At 36.0% G+C, this 20,608-nt stretch overlaps 1 protein-coding gene and 2 pseudogenes across 3 annotated transcripts; all 3 read left to right on the top strand.

Moving 5' to 3' along the window:
* The first annotated feature begins 364 nt into the window (after positions 1 to 364).
* On the top strand, positions 365 to 20,592 carry LOC116112058 (amino acid transporter AVT1I-like). Of its 3 annotated transcripts, none has more exons than XM_031398238.1 (3): positions 365 to 550; positions 19,142 to 19,749; positions 20,007 to 20,592. In XM_031398238.1, the coding sequence occupies exons 2-3, from the start codon at positions 19,258 to 19,260 to the stop codon at positions 20,526 to 20,528; spliced, it is 1,014 nt and encodes a 337-aa protein (XP_031254098.1). In that variant the 5' UTR covers positions 365 to 550; positions 19,142 to 19,257; the 3' UTR covers positions 20,529 to 20,592. The 3 variants fall into 3 exon arrangements, with proteins under 3 accessions (XP_031254098.1, XP_031254099.1, XP_031254097.1); XM_031398239.1 differs by lacking the exon at positions 365 to 550 and adding an exon at positions 17,785 to 17,920; XM_031398237.1 differs by lacking the exon at positions 365 to 550 and adding an exon at positions 18,587 to 18,981.
* Positions 4,120 to 5,313, top strand: LOC116112101 (annotated as a pseudogene).
* Positions 11,061 to 12,732, top strand: LOC116112100 (annotated as a pseudogene).
* Positions 20,593 to 20,608: the final 16 nt, after the last annotated feature.

Below are 20,608 nucleotides of genomic sequence, written 5' to 3'. Positions count from 1 at the left end.
TTAACCATAAGGTTACGGAGATAACACTACCCTTTTATATGTTTGCTTCTAGACCGTGACATGATGAATTATATCAGATGACGAGCCATGGAAACTGAATGAAGTTGTCGTATCCCATACAAGTCCAAAACCTTAATTATAGGATTTACATGAGAGCTGTCAGTTATTAGAGCTTGAAGACAAAGACTAACATCCCATATAAAGTTGCGAGAATTACTAGTTTAATTTGAATATAATCTTCACTTCAGTTACGTCTCTCTCTGGCTAGCATAATGGGCCCTTGAATTTTGATTCGTCTAAAAAATTCGGCTTGATTTATAATAATTCTGTCCCGTCTTCTTCTTCTTCTTCATAATGACCATGAAGACAACTCAACAGGATGAAATCCACACGTGTCTTCGCTCAATGAGCCTCTCGTTGTTCTCATATTGATGAGAAAATGAGAAACTCTTGGAGAATTTGAGGCTAATAATATAACAGAGATGACGATGATAATTCTGGCAATACTCCTTTCTTCAAGACTTGTTTCAATGGACTCAATGCTTATCAGGTTCTTTTTTTTTTTTTTCTCTGTTAATCTTGTTTAATTCATCCCATCTTTATAATTACTTATTTATTTTATCATTAGTTCTATTAATTATATTTATTGTTGAGTGGTTGATAAGAGGATTTTTTTTTTTTTTTCGATTATATGTATGGTATGTATTTAGAATTAAAAATATAGTCATAAGAGTTTATGATGTCAAAAATATGTGTTCAGATAACACCTCTGGGGTTTGGGTGAAACTGTTGGAACTCTTGAGTGTAGTATTCAAGAGACTAATTATTTTTCTTGGTTGTTATAATGACCTTAAAGGGTATATCTGGTTGTTAATTTTAGGATCCTAAAGATTAGTCGAGTAAGGATCTGTCTTTGTTCCTATAAAAAGATTAGAAGAATATCTGAGAGATCATTCGATGGGTAGATAATATCTATTTCCCAATTACTTTTTAACTAATATTTGTGCTGCTGAAACAACATTCCAGAAGGAAAAGATATTCTGAAATATAGATTAATATAAATTTGAGATGATGACAGTAAAATTTCATAAGAAGTGGTTTGGATACTTTACAGTAATTACCAAATAAAACACATTAAATTATTTAAAGCAATCTGTAGGTTACCAAAATTTACTTTTGGCTTTATCTTGATTTGTAGGATTTGTTTGTGACAACAAAGGAGAAATATGAAACTCTTCCGATTTGCAGTAAGAATTGTCAACTTCAATGGCTTGTCATTTACCTGCTAAAGGTTAACAAATTTGTTTCAATCTTCCCCATTGAACACATCTTCTACTAGAAATCCTTGGCTGCTTCTCCATAACTCCTTGCCTGTGATCTCATCAAGAATGTTTTTTTGTGGTTTTGATTTCTGAAAGGTCGCTAGAATAGTTGCTTTCACTTGTTGTTGTCTGGAAGAATAAGTGCCGTATGGGCAGCTTAAATTTCCAGGCAATTACAAACGTATCTTCTCCTTCATTATAAGCATTCGATTCTTTCTTGCTATCTAAAGGATCAAAATGAACTAGATGTTACACGTTTCAAATGATGGATTATTGTTCAAGATATTATCGTTGTTCTATTATAAACAGGATAATCCAATATATATCTTTTTTTCATGAAGTCTGATATCAGTACTAATGTCGTTATCAACATATGAAAGAATGCATGTAGAAAACTTGGTAGTAGGATAATACTGATTATAAACATTATTGTAGTTTGAAACCATGCCTAGTAGGACAAATACTCTTGTAACAAGTGGTCGGAGTTGATGATTGCAATAATCTTGCTGAAATTCTGTTTGTTTGATTTAATAATCTTGGAAGCTAAAAAAGCTGAAAAATATGCAGCCAAATGTGACAATTTGGTCTTCATACTGGTTCACTTGGATTTGTGGCTCTGGTTGTCTCAGACTGTGAATATTTTATCCTTCTGGTCTCTGATGGTGTGAGTTATGTTATACGACAAAACTGAAAGACATTCTTTCTGCAAAACCATTCTGGAAAAAAATATTGCTCAGTCGAGACCAACGCTCAAAATCTTAAAATAGCCTTAACACAGTAGTTGATTGATGTTCCAATTTCATGGATAGTGCAGGGAACCATTGCGTAGACTGGTTTCTACTAGTTAGTACTTCACATATATTACGGAATTTGTCACATTCATAAAGCGACAATTATTCACTTGTTTAGCATTACTGAATAACACTTTGGTTTTCAAATGAGTTCGGAGTATCATAAAATTGAAGTTAAGCGCATCTCGACTCAAACTTGCATATCATCTCTCCAAACAGTCTGGAGTATCAATTATGGAAAGATACATACAGTTCGATCGAGGATCGAGGACGATTTCAAGTCTCCAAATTTAAGGTGGATAAGAGAGAAATTTGAACTCTATCAAATGAGGTGGGTAGGACATACATAATGGTCTTAATAACTGATTTATAAAAACCAATTCTCATTTCATCATCATCATCTTATACCTCTATATACTTTCAATAATGGTGGCCAATTAGAGTTTTTCTTAACTTACATCTTTCTATATTAACATATTTAATCTCTTCACTTGACTACTACAAATTTCAGTTCATGCTACTGCAACGTCAAAATCTGCTCAGTAGGTTTCATGAAGACTTTTTTTCCACTTCTACGGTAGTCAATGTAATTAGGCCAACGCGCAAAATTTCTTAGTACTAATACCAAATTGAAGACAAAAACCTTAAACTTCTTTCAATGAAAACATGGTCCTCACCCTCCTATAAATGCGCATGTCTCCTGTCATTATTATTAATAGTCCAAAAGACAAGCCAAAATTTTGAGTTGGATAACTCAAAACATCAATATCAATGGTCCACCATTTCCTGTCCACTAGCAAATTAATGGCAAAAACACCATATTTTACACTCCCGTGTTCATTAAACTAACTCACTAAACGCCATTTTCTCTCGGTTTCCTCACTAACAGCTCAAAAGTAATGTGTTATACGAATCTGCAGAGATTTGGCCTCGGTTTCTTCATTTGGACCTTGTTTTAGTTCATTATAAGGCTTTTGTCACCCACATGTGATTTTGTGAGGATAATCACGTGATTCTCATCAGTAGAGACAAATCTTCAGGGCCAATTAAAAACTTAGAAAGTTTGTGGTCTGACGTTTAAGTTAATATATGTTGATATTCTTGGGACAATATTGCTGTTCACAGATTTTAATGATATGAGGTTCATGTATTGACTTGGAATGTTTCAAAGTAATCTGACCTTGTGGATTCTGTCTATCAGGGTTCTAATTTGATTGCAATCTTGACTTCTGCACAGTATTCGTCCTGATCTTATAGACAAATTTTCTTTATTATTTTTATCTTTGATTTAGATTCAATTATTTTCTTTAATAGTTATCCTTTGATTTAGATTCAACTGGTTCTTTATACAATATCCTTGATTTTACATTCATTTATTAATGTTATCATTGATTAGAGTTGAATAGAGTAGCAAATCTAGGATGTATCTTGATAGAAATATTTAGTTTTAAAGTGAATATAAATTGTATAGAAGTATATATAAATTTACAGTTCACATTAGAACTTGTCTCAACTGTGAACTACACTTGGAGTACTGGCATGGGGGAAAAAATTTCAAAAAATTGGAGTTTGTGTTTTGGTATTTCACTCATGAAACAAAAGATGATTCCTGGAATTGTCAACATCAACATGTGAGTGGCAGTTTTCTCCAGTAATCTGAAAGAAATAGTGAGCAAGAAATGAAGAAACTGTACGAGCAGATACTCGCTTATAGCTCGGTAGTCTTATAAGCTCGCTGTTACTACAGTGTCCAGCCAGGCGAGAAATGAGCTCGAACTCGAGCTTGAGCAGGACCATGCAGTTCAGGAATAATGTTTACATCTTTTAATATGTGCTGTAAAGACTTAATATATATATTAAAAAGCGCGGCAGTCTTCAAAGCCATCTAAAACTTCCAATCAGCAAATATAGGCGGCCGAGTTCAACCCTATATTAACTTATCTCCTACATTCTTTTTCCTTTGTGTTGCCTCTCTGAACTCTCTGGAGCTCCTCTCTCTCTGAATCATGGGATCCAAGGAGGCCATGGAACGTGATGCTCATCCTTACAGTCCTCTTATTGTTGATGATGAGAATCAACATGCGGTTGGCGCAAGCTTGAGGAGATAAATCAAACCATGATAGTCATAGAACAGGCTCTACCTCTTTCTTCAAGACTGTTTCCATGGACTCAATGCTTTGTCAGGTTAAATACTTCTTAGTTACACTCATAAGAATTAAGAACAACCCTATACAAAGTATCAGAGTTTACAAGATGCAGTTTTTAACGTTTTCTTGTAACTTGTTCTTCAGGCTAACTCTTAACTCTTACTTTTTCTGGTTTTCATTGTTGGTATCAGGAGTTGGGATACTTTCAACCCATATGCGCTGGCTCAGGAGGGTGGTGGAGCTTGGCCCTTGTTCCTTATTGCCTCTGCAGCTTTTACTCAGGTTTGTTGATTCAAAGATGCTGGATGCGGATTCAAATATCAGAACTTATCCTGATATAGGTGAACGAGCATTGGCAAGAAAGGGAGATAGTGGTGTCAATTTTATGAACGTTGAGCTCTACTTGGTGGCAACAGTTTCCTGATCCTGGAAGGAGATAACTTAATAAACTTGTTCCCAAACATGAAGCTTGAAGTTGGAGGGTGATTATTGGTGGAAAACAAAGCTTTGTGATGCTTGTTGCCCTGATTATTCTGCCTACAGTTTGGCTGGATAATTTGAGCTTGCTTCATATTTTCTGCTAGTGGGGTTTTAGCTTCTGCAGTGACTCCTTGGATCAATCTTCTGGACTGGTGCTTTGAGGAGTTGGATTCAAACAAAAGGAACCCCTCTTAATGGAGTGTACCCTACTGCTGTCAGCTTGTATGCCTTCTGTTATTGTGCTCATCCAGTCTTTCCAACTCTTACACTTCAATAAGGAACAAGCGCCAGTTCTCAAATGTAAGTTACAAATTACTTTCAGTTCAATCTTGAGAATAACATTGTTTTAATACAACATCCCTACCACTTTCTCTGATGGGACCTGAAGTTACGTTCTTACGTATTGTTTCTACACACCGTTTTACCCCCGATTCGAATCAAGACTTCATCCTTGAAAGTAATCTCTTGGACCCCCACCAGATAAAGTGGGTTTATGATGTACATTCAATGTGTTTAGAGTTACTTATAACTACTGTTCTTATGCAGGTTTGCTTGTGTCTTTTTCCTGTGTAATTCATCTATTCATCAAGGGCGATTTTGGGTACTTATGTCGGCTCGGGGTTCAATCACAATAACATTAAACCTTCCAACCAACACACTCGCTCAAAGTGGCGATTGCCAACCCTTGTCAATCCCATTTCCAAGTATCATTGATGGTTACACCAATGTGAATGCTACCAAGAGCTGTTCACAGCCACTACAGCAAGAAGCCTTATAGCCTAATTATCAGCACCACTTTGGTTGAGACAGTAATTGTTGCCTGGTCGTCCCTCTGTTTGGATACGTGTCCCTGGTTGGAGCATTTTTGAGTGTCTCAGCTCAGTTATTCTTCCATGCTTATGTACCTGAAGATCCAGGACTTTATAGGAGGTTTGGATGTGAAATGGTGGCCATTGTGAGTATTATATTAATTGGTGTTGCAGTTGCCATTATTGGCACTTACACCTTCTTGTACAAATATTGGCCATTTGCAGTTATGAATGTCAACTTCTATATATTAATGGAATTTCTCAGTTCTGTAATTTCCAGTCACTTGTAAAGCAGGGCTGACTGTCTCAAATATATATCTGTACATTGTCAAATTTTTTGTGAAATGTTGTTTTCACTTGGATTGAGATCATATATCCCTATTGGACTGCAACTTGAGTGAAGCAGATAATTGAAACACCAAAGCAAAGAGGGGACCCTTTCAGTAAATCCCACCAACTTGTAACTATGTGATCGGATATGTGCAATATTTCAACATCAGGTTGAAAGAAATGGTTTTTCTTTAGGGACCATTTCAATTAAAATTTCTCATATCTTGTGGTTTTCCATGGTACAAGTTCAATTACATTTCAACATAAATTATGTGATCGGCCGATGTTTCATAGTAAGGTGCAAGAATATGGCTTTTCTTGTAGACCTAACTGAGTAAATATTGTCACTTTGAGTTATTACAAGAATTGTTTATGGGTTCATGTAAGCAGTATGTCAATTTAGTTAGGACCTAAACAGAGTAAATATTGTTTTCATTTGCCAGCATGTGCGTAACATAAAATTTCTTAAAAAACATCCAAAACTAATAACTGACCTTAGCTTTCATTCACCAGCGATTTGAATGTGACATAAAATTTCTACCAGAAGAATATTATAATTGATTTCTGAAACTCAGCTACATCTAGTAAAATCAGATCTCATTTCACTTTATGATATCAACAAATACTTCTGTTACAGCCTGTATCACACAAAATTTTACTGAAAGAGTATGTAGGCCCTGTACAGGGCACCCCCAAAATAGTTGAGCTCTGTTAAATCAGTCAAAATAAGTAAAAAGAGAAACGATGAAGAATCAAAACTTGTTATTCATTCTATGTGATAAAAGGGGATGAAAGATACTGTCACAAGAGTTCACCATCTTCATGTGCAAGTTCATGCTTTAAGTAATTGGTAGATTCTTTAAGTTCGATTTGAGAATCATCCCAGAATAGAACTTATGGATGGATCCACCTATCGCCCAACTTCTCGCCCATCTTCTTTAACCTACATCTTTCATAAGCCTTCTCACATTGCGCTTTCTCCCACATCCCAACTTCAGCATACATGTTTGCAACTATCACTAAATTCCCACTCCTTTTCGGCTCCAATTCAAGCCGCTCTTTCTCACTTCATCCCCACTCACATCGTGTCATTAGTATCATGGATGCTGCATGCACTAAGCAATGTCCTCCACACAACAGCGTTAGGCTCAATAGGCATGTTCATTATGAAGGAATAAGCCTCTTTAGCCGACCAGCACGAGCCAAGATATCCACATGGCACCATAATGTATCATCATAGGCTTATCCCATGCACATTTCCATATCATGAAAGTACCGGTATCCATCATCCACCAATCCAATGGCTACAAGCAGAAAAGAACCAGAAATGTGACATAATTAGGTCTAATTGCAGAATTTTTCATCATCTTCAAAAAAGCTTAAGGGCTTCTTGCCATATCCATGTTGAGCTAATCCCAAATCATTGCATCTCAGCCATACATTTTCTCCTTCATTCTATTAACACGAGCCTAGCATAACCTACAGCACCACACTTCGCATACATGTCAACAAGAGCAGTACCGATTGGCAATTAACACCTTCCTCTCTCAAAACTTGGAATGAACCATTTCCCTAAGCTTAAATTTCCAAGCTACACCAAGCAGAAGCACATCACCATGTAGTCTCATCCGGCTCAAACCCAAAATCCATCATCTTAACAAAATACCCGATTGCATCCCCTAACGCCAAAATTCTTACACACAAGCGTTATCACCGCATTCCACGACACCACACTCTATCACACATTCATCGTAACACTTTGGGGCACTAAGTTTTCTTGCAGCCCATAAAAAGTGTATAAATTGTTGTACATAAACATCAGAATCCAATCCACACTTCACAACCTCCACTTGAAACCTGCTCCCTCTTCAGAGCAAACTCTCCGCACAAGCCTTTAAAACAAAAGGGAAAGTGAGCTTACTGGGTCTAAACATCTCTTCTTTTCATTCAAGAAACACCAAATGGCCTCTCTTGGTGTTCACTAGAGGCATAGCCTCTAACAAGCATGTTCCATGATAATGGGCGCCGGATTACTCGAATTATAAAACAAGGGTTCGCGCGTAAGTAAGTTTTTGAGAGGAGACAATGGTGCGAAAGCGGACGAGTTCGCTTAAAAGGTGGGTGTCGTTTTGAGACCAGAGACTTGGACTTGAGCATGATTTGATGAGGTGTTTCGCGGAGCAGCAGAGTTTGAGTAGAGTGAGACATTGGCGAGTTTGGAGAGAAAATCTGTATTGCAGTTGGTGGGTTTTGGAAGGAAGACTTGGTTGTTGTTGTATTGGTAAACGAACCATGCCTTGGGCTTGTTTGAGCACAAACTCAGTTTCAAAATCTGAAGCTTTTTCACATATAATGTTCCTAAGCACATTTAACTAGGTTTTTGGCTTATCTCCATGGTTAAGTACCGCTATCTACTGTTACTGCATATAGGGAACGTGTTTTAAAAAATTTCCCCACAACCAAACACATTAACCGCTTGAGTTTTCTTCCTTTTTTTTTTTTTTTTTTTAATAAAACTTATTTTTTATTTTTTTCCTAAATTAAATTATAAATATAAATAATATATCCAAATAAAAATTAAAACATTCATATTATCATTTACATACTTACTAACAATACATTAAAATATTATATATTTTATTTAATAGATAATATGTTAATTTTTTTAATTTTAATATACGATCTATATATAAAACCGGTTCAAAAAACTGATTTCGATTAACCCTTTTTTATTTTTTCCCGAACCAAAAATTCGGTTTTTTGAATTTTTCGAACCGTAACCAAACCGTTTTTTCGGTTAACTGGTTTTTCGGTTCGGTTCAGTTTTTACATTTTTTTGAACACCCCTGATTACTATTACGCTCAGTTGGATTTCTGACTAATGTTTTGACTCAGTGTTCATGGTTTAATGTATCATTTTGTTATTGTTATGTTGTGCGTTTAATCCCTGAAGTATAGATTCAAATCACGTGTTATTTTTTTAAGGTTAATTTTATTTATAAGTTTGTTATTATAATAATATACTTTTTACTAAAAGGTCAGAACTAATTTTTTATTAATACTTTGTAAGTTGTAGTTGCGCACATATAAAAGTCGTGGACGTAGGATTTACACTCAGCATTCGAACTACTTTAAAAATATTTTTTTTGTGTTATTGTTTGATTTTTTATTCATCCATCAATCTAGCATCGAATTTTATACGAACTTCGGTTTATAATCTATCACGTATTTTATATACTTCTCGTTGTTGTAAATCATAACTTCAATAATTCTTTTTAATTATTCTAAGAAGGAATATGCCGTAAAGATTAGTGACACATGTCACAACAAATAATAAATTACCACGTCTGTTTCAGCAATATTCTTATACGTCAATCTATGATTTTATTTGGTCCCATTAGAGAGCCATTAATTGATCTAATTGTTTGTTCAAAACTTAGATATATTATTGTAATCCCTTATCCATTAAATAAAACCCATTTAAAAGGTACCTTATTCTTTGATATTTGTCCAATATTTTATGATGTTAGGTTACTTAAAATCATTGAATAGCTGACAAATAATGTAACAAGCTAACCACCCTTAACCATTTCATGTCCTTATCACCCACCATGCACATTTTAAATATAAATAACAAGTTGTTTATCCGCGTATATTAAAAAAAATAAAATAATAAATAAATAACTTTTTCCCACCTAAATAATGATTTAGTAACATTTTTAAAATATTATTTTATTATCAAAATTTATATTTTGTTTTCAATTTCAGCATCGTTGCGACTGTACACTACCACCATTCTCATTCTCGATTATCACTCACCAAAACCCCTCAAACCTTATTCCTGTTGACCCTACCAATCGTCGATAATCGAGTGATTAAGGTTTGTATAACTGCCATTCCCAAATCAAATTCTGATCAATTACAACTACCAAAATCTAATTTTCTACCATTAAAAGATTCAGTGATCTCTTCTCTTTAAAATCTTTAAAAGTTTGGACCGAGTTTGCTCTTTAAAAGTTTGTAGGTGAGAAAGTGTTATTAAACACATAATAAATCAAAACTCCGTACCATTGTACATTAAACAAAAGAAAATTAAATTCAACAACGGTATAACATCATCCATATCTGTAAAATACGCGTATCCTATATAAAATACGAATTTATTATCACAACAGCAGCAATATGGTCCCCTTGGACATTGAAATTATCACATGTGGGTACAAAAATCGTCACACACCAGCTAAGAATTAGGTGCAATTTTGTCTCTCCGTGTGAACTTAAATCTTCAATCAGGATTTCTATGTAATAAAGATTTCAACCGACCAAGCTTAGTCTTTTTACAGCTTATGGAATTGACTTTACAGAACCTGACAAGGCCAAAATTACTTTGATGAGAAGAGTGTTTTTGTCTGTAACTATCTTTGATTTTAGATTCAATTATTTCTTTAATATGTTATCCTTTGAATTTAGATTCAACTGGTTTCTTTAATACAATATCCTTGATTTTACATTCATTATTTAATGTTATCATTGATTAGAGGTTGAATAGAGTAGCAAATCTAGGATGTATCTTGATAGAAATAATTTAGTTTTAAAGTGAATATAAATTTGTAAGAAGTATATATAAATTTACAGTTCACATCTAGAGACTTGTCTCAACTTTTGAACTACACTTGGAGTACTGGCATGGAGGAAAAATTTCAAAAAATTGGAGTTTGTGTTTTGGTATTTACTCATGAAACAAAAGATGATTCCTGGAATTGTCAACATCTACACATGAGTGCAGTTTTCTTTCCAGTAAAGTCTGAAAGAAATAGTGAGCAAGACAGAAACATGAAGAGAAGTAAACGAGCCGAGCCCACCTGAGCTTTCGCTATAAGCTCGTTGTAGTGCTTATTAAGCTCGGCTTGTTATACAGTGTCCAGCTCCAGCGGCGAGCCTCAGAATTGAGACTCGAACTCGAGCTTGGCAGGACCATGCAGTTCAGGACAATAATGTTTACATCTTTTAAATGTGCTGTAAAGACTTAATATATATATTAAAGAAAGAGGCAGCTTCAAAGCATCTAAAACTTCCAATCAGCAAATATAGGCGCCGAGTTCAACCTAATAACTTATCTCTACGATTCTTTTTCTTTTGTGTTGCCTCTCTGAACTCTCTGGAGCTCTCTCTCTCTGAATCATGGGATCCAAGGAGGCCATGGAACGTGATCCTCATCCTTGACAGTCCTCTTATTGTTGATGATGAGAATCAACATGCGGTTGGGCGCAAGCTTGAGGAGAGAATCAAACCATGAAGTCATAGAACAGCTTACTCTTTCTTCAAGACTTGTTTCCATGGACTCAATGCTTTGTCAGGTCAAATACTTCTTAGTTTACACTCATAAGAATTAGAACAACCTATACAAGTATCAGAGTTTACAAGATGCAGTTTTTAACGTTTTCTTGTAACTTGTCTTCAGAGCTAACTCTTAACTCTTTCTTTTTCTGGTTTTCATTGTTTGGTATCAGGAGTTGGGATACTTTCAACCCATATGCCTGGCCTCAGGAGGGTGGTGGCTTGGCCTCTTGTTCCTTATTGCCTCTGCAGCTTTTTACTCAGGTTTGTTGATTCAAAGATGCAGGATGCGGATTCAAATATCAGAACTTATCCTGATATAGGTGAACGAGCATTTGGCAAGAAAGGGAGACTAGTGGTGTCAATTTTTATGAACGTTGAGCTCTACTTGGTGGCAACAGGTTTCCTGATCCTGGAAGGAGAACTTAATAAACTTGTTCCCAAACATGAAGCTGAAGTTGGAGGGTTGATTATTGGTGGAAAACAAAGCTTTGTGATGCTTGTTGCCCTGATTATTCTGCCTAGTTTGGCTGGATAATTTGAGCTTGCTTTCATATATTTTGCTAGTGGGGTTTTAGCTTCTGCAGTGACTCTTGGATCAATCTTCTGACTGGTGCTTTTGAGGAGTTGGATTCAAACATAAAGGAACCCCTCTTAATTGGAGGGGTATCCCTACTGCTGTCAGCTTGTATGCCTTCTGTTATTGTGCTCACCGTCTTTCCAACTCTTTACACTTCAATAAGGAACAAGCGCCAGTTCTCAAATGTAAGTTACAAATTACTTTCAGTTCAATTCTTGAGAATAACATTGTTTTAATACAACATCCCTACCCACTTCTCTGATGGGACTCTGAGAGTTACGTTTTACGTATTGTTCTACAACACCGTTTTACCCTGATTCGAATCAAGACTTCATTTGAAAAGTAACTCTTGGAGCCCCACCAGATAAAGTGGGGTTATGATGTTACATTCAATGTGTTATGAGTTACTATAACTCTATGTTCTTATGCAGGTTTTGCTTGTGTGCTTTTCCTGTGTACATTCATCTATGCATCAATGGCGATTTGGGTACTTAATGTTCGGCTCCGGGGTTCAATCACAAATAACATTAACCTTCCAACCAACACACTCAGCTCAAGAGTGGCGATTTGCACAACCTTGTCAATCCCATTTCCAAGTATGCATTGATGGTTACACCAATTGTGAATGCTACCAAGAGCTGCTTTCAAGCCACTACAGCAAGAAGCCTTATGCCTAATTATCAGACCACTTTGGTGGTGAGCACGTAATTGTTGCCCTGGTCGTCCCTCTGTTTGGATACTGATGTCCCTGGTTGGAGCATTTTTGAGTGTCTCAGCTTCAGTTATCTTCCATGCTTATGTTACCTGAAGATCAGGACTTTATGGAGATTTGGATGTGAATGGTGGCCATTGTGGAGTATATTAATTGGTGTTGCAGTTGCCATTATTGGCACTTACACATCTCTTGTACAAATAATTGGCCATTTGCAGTTATGAATGTTAACTTCTATATATTAATGGAATTTCAGTTCTGTAATTTTCCAGTCATTGTAAAGCAGGGCTGACTGTATCAAATATATATCTGTACATGTCAATATTTTTGTGAAATATGTTTTCACTGGATTGAGATCATATACCCTATTTGTATGGACTGCAATTGAGTGAAGCAGTAATTGAACCACCAAGCAAAGACGGGGACCCTTTCAGTAAATTCACCAACTTGAACTATGTGATCGGATATGGCAATATTTCAACATCAGGTTGAAAGAAATGGTTTTTCTGTAGGGACCATTTCAATTAAAATTTCTCATCATCTTGTGGTTTTTCCATGGTACAAGTTCAATTAAACATTTTCAACAAAAATTTGTGATCGGCGAGTTTCAATAGTAAGGTGCAGAATATGGCTTTTTCTTGTAGACCTAACTGAGTAAATATTGTTCACTTTTGAGTTAATTTACAAATTTGTTTAGGTTTCATGTAAGCTAGTATGTCAATTAGTTAAGGGACCTAAAACAGAGTAAATATGGTTTTCATTTGCAGCATGTGAGTAACATAAAATTTTTTAAAAACATCCAAAACTAATTAACTGACTTAGTTTCCATTCACCAGCGATGTGAGATGTGACATAAAAATTTCTCCAGAAGAATATTATAATTGATTTCTAGAAATTCAGCTACATCTAGTAAAATCGATCTCATTTTCACTTTATGATATCAAACAATACTTCTGTTACAGCCTGTTATCACACAAAATTTTACGAAAGGGTTAGTAGCCTGTACAGGGCACCCCCAAAATAGTTGAGCTCTGTTAAATCAGTCAAAATAAGTAAAAAGAGAAACGATGAAGAATCAAAACTTGTTATTCATTCTATGTGATAAAAGGGGATGAAAGATACTGTCACAAGAGTTCACCATCTTCATGTGCAAGTTCAATGCTTTAGTATGGTAGATTCCTTTAAGTCGATTTGAGAATCATCCCAGAATAGAACTTATGATGGATCCACCTATCGACCCAACTTTCTCGCCCATTTCTTTAACCTACATCTTTCATAAGCCTTCTCACATTTGCTGCTTTCTCCCACATCCCAACTTCAGCACTAGTTTGCAACTATCACTAAATTCCCATCCTTTTCGGCTCCAATTCAAGCAGCCTCTTTCTCACTTCATCCCCCACTCCATCAGTGTCATTGTATCATGGATGCTGCATGCATAAGCAATGTCCCCACACACAGCGCGTAGGCTCAATAGGCATGTTCATTATGAAGGAATAAGCCTCTTTAGCCGACCAGCACGAGCCAAGATATCCACAATGGCACCATAATGTATCATCATAGGCTTATCCCATGCACATGTCCATATCATGAAAGTACCGGTATATCATCCACCAACCAGCATGGCTAACAAGAAAGAACCAAGAAATGTGACATAATAGGTCTAATTGCAGAATTTTTCATCATCTTCAAAAAAGCTTAAGGCTTCCTTGCCATATCCATGTTGAGCTAATCCCAAAATCATTGCACTCCATGTCCAACATTTTTCTCCTTCATTCTATTAAACGAGCCTAGATAACCTACAGCACCACACTCGCATACATGTCAACAAGAGCAGTACCCGATGGCAATTTAACACCATTCCTCTCTCAACAACTTGGAATGAACCCATTCCCTAAGCTTAAATTTCCAAGCTTAACACAAGCAGAAAGCACAATCACCATGTAGCCTCATCCGGCTCAAACCCAAACCATCATCTTAACAAAATACCGATTGCATCCCTACCAAAAATTCTCAACACAAGCGTTATCACCGCATTCCACGACACCACTTCTATCACACATTTCATCGAACACTTGTGGGCATCATAAGTTTTCTTGCAGGACCCATAAAAATGTATCAAATTGTTGTCACATAAACATCAGAATCCCATCCACACTTCACAACCTCCACTTGAACCTGCTTCCCTCTTCAAGAGCAAAACTCTCCGCACAAGCCTTTAAAACAAAAGGGAAAGTGAGCTTACTGGGTCTACATCTCTTCTTTTCATATCAAGAAACACCAAATGGCCTCTCTTGGTGTTTCACTAGAGGCATAGCCTCTAAAAGCATGTTCCATGAAATGGCGCCGAGTTACTCGAATTATAAACAAGGGTTCGCGCGTAAGTTAAGTTTTTGAGAGGAGACAAAGTGCGAAAGCGGACGAGTTCGCTTAAAAGGTGGGTGTCGTTTGGAGACCAGAGCTTGGACTTGAGCATGGATTTGAGTGAGGTGTTTCGCGGAGCAGCAGAGTTTGAGTAGAGTGAGACATTGGCGAGTTTTGGAGAGAACATCGTATTGCAGTTGGTGGGTTTTGGAGGAGAATTGGTTGGTTGTTGGGATTGGTAAACGAACCATGCATTGGGCTTGTTATGAGCACAAACAGTTTCAAAAGTCTGAAGCTTTTTCACATATAATGTTCCTAAGCACATTAACTAGGTTTTGGCTTATTCTCCATGGTTAAACGTACCGCTATCTAACTGTTACTGCAGTATAGGGAACTTGAAAAAATTCCCCAACCAACAACAAACGGTAACCGCTTTAGTTTTCCTTCTTTTTTTTTTTATAAACTAATTTTTTTTATTTTTTTTAAATAAATTATATATAAACAATAATATATCCAAATAAAAATTAAACATTCTATGTATTCATTTACTATACTAACAATACATTAAAATATTATTATTATTTATTTAATAGATAATATTATATTTTTTATATTCCAGAAGGAAAAAGATATTCTGAAATATAGATTAAATATAAATTTGAGATGATGACAGTAAAATTTTCATAAGAAGTGGCTTTGGATACTTTACAGTAATTACCAAATAAAACACATTAAATTATTATAAAGCAATCTGTAGGTTACCAAAATTTACTTTTGGCTTTATCTTGAGATTTGTCAGGATTTGTTTGGTGACAACAAAGGAGAAATATGAAACTCTTCCGATTTGCAGTAAGAATTGTCAACTTCAATGGCTTGTCATTTACCTGCTAAAAGGTTAAACAAATTTGTTTTCATCTTCCCCATTGAAACACTTCTACTAGAAATCCTTGGCTGCTTCTCCATAACTCCCTTGCCTGTGATCTCATCAAGAAATGTTTTTTTGTGGTTTTGATTTCTGAAAGGTCGCTAGAATAGTTGCTTTCACTTGTTTTATTGTTCTGGAAGAATGAGTGCCGTATGGGCAGCTTAAATTTCCAGGCAATTACAAACGTATCTTCTCCTTCATTTATAAGCATTCGATTTCTTTCTTGCTATCTAAAGGATCAAAATGAACTAGATGTTACACGTTTCAAATGATGGATTCATTGTTCAAGATATTATCGTTGTTCTTATTATAAACAGGATAAATCCTATATATCTTTTTTTCATGAAGTCTGATGTCAGTTATCTAATGTCGTTAATCAACATTTGAAAGAATGGCATTGTAGAAAACTTTGGTAGTAGGATAAGACATGATTAGTAAAACATTATTGTAGTTTGAAACCATGCCTAGTAGGACAAATATTCTTGTAACAAGTGGTCGGAGTTGATGATTGCAATAAATCTATGCTGAAATTTATTGTTTGTTTGAATTTAATAAATCTTGGCAAGCTAAAAAAGCTGAAAAATATGCAGCCAAAATGTGACAATTTGGTCTTCATACTGGTTCACTTGGATTTGTGGCTCTGGTTGTCTCAGACTGTGTAATATTTTATCCTCTCTGGTCTCTGATGGTGGTGCAGTTATGTTAATAAGACAAAACTGAAAGACATTCTTTCTGCAAAACCATTCTGGAAAAAATATTGCTCAGTCGAAGACCAACCGCTCAAAATCCTTCAAAATATAAAGCCCTTTACAACACAGTAGATTTTGGAATTGATTGGTTCCAATTTCATGGAATAGTAGGTGGCAGGGAAGCCATTGCGTAGACTGGTTTTCTACTAGTTAGTACTTCACATATATTACGGAATTTGTCACATCATAAAATCGACAATTATTCACTTAGTTTAGCTTACTCGAATAACACTTTGGTTTTCAAATGAGTTCGGAGTATCATAAAATTGAATTTAAAGCGTGTACTCTGACTCAAACTTGCATATCATCTTTCCAAACAAGTCTGGAGTATCAATTATTTGGAAAAATTACATACAGGTTCGAGTCGGAGGAGTCGGAGGACGTATTTCAAGTCTCCAAATTTAAGGTGGATAAGAGAGAAATTTGAACTCTATCAAATGAGGTGGGTAGGACAATATGTAATGGTCTTGAATAACTGATGTTATATAAAAACCCAATTCTCATTTCATCATCATCATCTTATACCATCTATATATCTTTTCAATAACTGGTGGCCAATTAGAGTTTTTCTTAACTTACATCTTTCTTATATTAACATATTTAATCTCTTCACTTTGACTACTACAAATTTCAGTTCATGCTACTGCAACATCAAAATCTGCTCAGCAGGTTTCATGAAGATTTTTTTTCCACTTCTACGCGGTAGTCAATGTAATTAGGCCAACACGGCAAAATTTTCTTAGTACCTAATACCAAATTGAAGACAAAAACCTTAAACTTCTTTCTCAATAAAACATGGTCCTCACCCCTCCTATAAATGCATGCATTTGTCCTGTCATTATATTATTAATAGTCAAAAAGACAAGCCAAAATTTTGAGTTGGATAACTCAAAACATCAATATTCAATGGTCCACCATTTCCTGTCCACTAGCAAATTAATTGCAAAACCACCATTATTTTACACTCCCGTGTTCATTAAACTAACTCACTAAACGCCATTTTCTCTCGGTTTCCTCACTAACAGCTCAAAAGTAATTGTATTATGTTCGAATCCTGCAGAGATTTGGCCTCGGTTTCTTCATTTGGACCTTGTTTTAGTTCATTAGAAGGCTTTTGTCACCCACATGTGATATTTGTGAGGATAATCACGTGATTCTCATCAGTAGTAGACAAATCTTTCAGGGCCAATTAAAAACTTCAGAAAGTTTGTGGTCTGCGGTTTAAGTTAATAAATTGTTGATATTTCTTGGGACAATATTGCTGTTCACAGATTTTAATGATATGAGATTCATTTATTGACTTGGAATGTTTCAAAGTAATCCGGATTCTGTCTATCAGGGTTCTACGTTTGATTGCAGATCTTGACTTCTGGACCAGTAATTCGTCCTGATCTTATAGACAAATTTTCTTTATTATTTTTATCTTTGATTTTAGATTCAATTAATTTCTTTAATATGTTATCCTTTGAATTTAGATTCAACTGGCTTCTTTAATACAATATCCTTGATTTTACATTCATTTATTTAATGTTATCATTGATTAGAGTTGAATAGAGTAGCAAATCTAGGATGTATTCTTGATAGAAATAATTTAGTTTTAAAGTGAATATAAATTTGTATTGAAGTATATATAAATTTACAGTTCACATCTAGAGACTTGTCTCAACTGTTGAACTACACTTGGAGTACTGGCATGGGAGGAAAAAATTTCAAAAAAATTGGAGTTTGTGTTTTGGTATTTCACTCATGAAACAAAAGATGATTCCTGGAATTGTCAACATCTAACATGTGAGTGGCAGTTTTCTTTCCAGTAAAGTCTGAAAGAAATAGTGAGCAAGACAGAAACAATGAAGAGAACTGTAAACGAGCCGAGCCCACCTGAGCTTTTCGCTTATTAAGCTCGGCTTGTAGTGCTTATTAAGCTCGGCTTGTTTACTACAGTGTCCAGCTCCAGCCGGCGAGCCTCAGAATTGAGACTCGAACTCGAGCTTGAGCAGGACCATGCAGTTCAGGACAATAATGTTTACATCTTTTAAATGTGCTGTTAAGACTTAATAACTTCACGCCTCTTACTTGCTGCCTGCCTTCTATATATATATATATTAAACAAGCCAGGCAGCTTTCAAAGCCATCTAAAACTTCCAGTCAGCAAATATAGGCAGCTGAGTTCAACCCTACGTTAACTTATCTCCTACTATTCTTTTTCCTTTTGTGTTGCCTCTCTGAACTCTCTGGAGCTCTCTCTCTCTGAATCATGGGATCCAAGGAGGCCATGGAACGTGATTCCTCATCCTTGACAGTCCCTCTTATTGTTGATGATGAGAATCAACATGCGGTTGGGCGCAAGCTTGAGGAGATAGAATCAAACCATGATAGTCATAGAACAGGCTCTACTTCTTTCTTCAAGACTTGTTTCCATGGACTCAATGCTTTGTCAGGTTTAAATACTTCTTAGTTTACACTCATAAGAATTAAGAACAGCCCTCTACAAAGTATCAGGAGTTTACAAGATGCAGTTTTTTAACGTTTTCTTGTAACTTGTTCTTCAGAGCTAACTCTTAACTCTTTCTTTTTCTGGTTTTCATTGTTTGGTATCAGGAGTTGGGATACTTTCAACCCCATATGCGCTGGCCTCAGGAGGGTGGTGGAGCTTGGCCCTCTTGTTCCTTATTGCCTCTGCAGCTTTTTACTCAGGTTTGTTGATTCAAAGATGCATGGATGCGGATTCAAATATCAGAACTTATCCTGATATAGGTGAACGAGCATTTGGCAAGAAAGGGAGACTAGTGGTGTCAATTTTCATGAACGTTGAGCTCTACTTGGTGGCAACAGGTTTCCTGATCCTGGAAGGAGATAACTTAATAAACTTGTTCCCAAACATGAAGCTTGAAGTTGGAGGGTTGATTATTGGTGGAAAACAAAGCTTTGTGATGCTTGTTGCCCTGATTATTCTGCCTACAGTTTGGCTGGATAATTTGAGCTTGCTTTCATATATTTCTGCTAGTGGGGTTTTAGCTTCTGCAGTGACTCTTGGATCAATCTTCTGGACTGGTGCTTTTGACGGAGTTGGATTCAAACATAAAGGAACCCCTCTTAATTGGAGTGGTATCCCTACTGCTGTCAGCTTGTATGCCTTCTGTTATTGTGCTCATCCAGTCTTTCCAACTCTTTACACTTCAATAAGGAACAAGCGCCAGTTCTCAAATGTAAGTTACAAATTACTTTCAGTTCAATTCTTGAGAATAACATTGTTTTAATACAACATCCCGTACCCACTTTCTCTGATGGGACTCTGAGAGTTACGTTATTACGTATTGTTCTACACACCGTTTTACCCCCTGATTCGAACTCAAGACTTCATCCTTGAAAAGTAACTCTTGGAGCCCCACCAGATAAAGTGGGTTTATGATGTTACATTCAATGTGTTTATGAGTTACTTATAACTCTACTGTTCTTATTGCAGGTTTTGCTTGTGTGCTTTTTCCTGTGTACATTCATCTATGCATCAATGGCGATTTTCGGGTACTTAATGTTCGGCTCCGGGGTTCAATCACAAATAACATTAAACCTTCCAACCAACACACTCAGCTCAAGAGTGGCGATTTGCACAACCCTTGTCAATCCCATTTCCAAGTATGCATTGATGGTTACACCAATTGTGAATGCTACCAAGAGCTGCTTTCCAAGCCACTACAGCAAGAAGCCTTATAGCCTAATTATCAGCACCACTTTGGTGGTGAGCACTGTAATTGTTGCCCTGGTCGTCCCTCTGTTTGGATATCTGATGTCCCTGGTTGGAGCATTTTTGAGTGTCTCAGCTTCAGTTATTCTTCCATGCTTATGTTACCTGAAGATCTCAGGACTTTATAGGAGGTTTGGATGTGAAATGGTGGCCATTGTGAGTATTATATTAATTGGTGTTGCAGTTGCCATTATTGGCACTTACACATCTCTTGTACAAATAATTGGCCATTTGCAGTTATGAATGTTAAACTTCTATATATTAATGGAATTTTCTCAGTTCCTGTAATTTTCCAGTCACTTGTAAAGCAGGGCTGACTGTCT

This window comes from Pistacia vera, unplaced genomic scaffold, assembly GCF_008641045.1.
Source record: "Pistacia vera cultivar Batoury unplaced genomic scaffold, PisVer_v2 Contig656, whole genome shotgun sequence".
NCBI lineage: Eukaryota > Viridiplantae > Streptophyta > Magnoliopsida > Sapindales > Anacardiaceae > Pistacia > Pistacia vera.
This window is presented reverse-complemented; position numbering and strand designations above follow the sequence as displayed.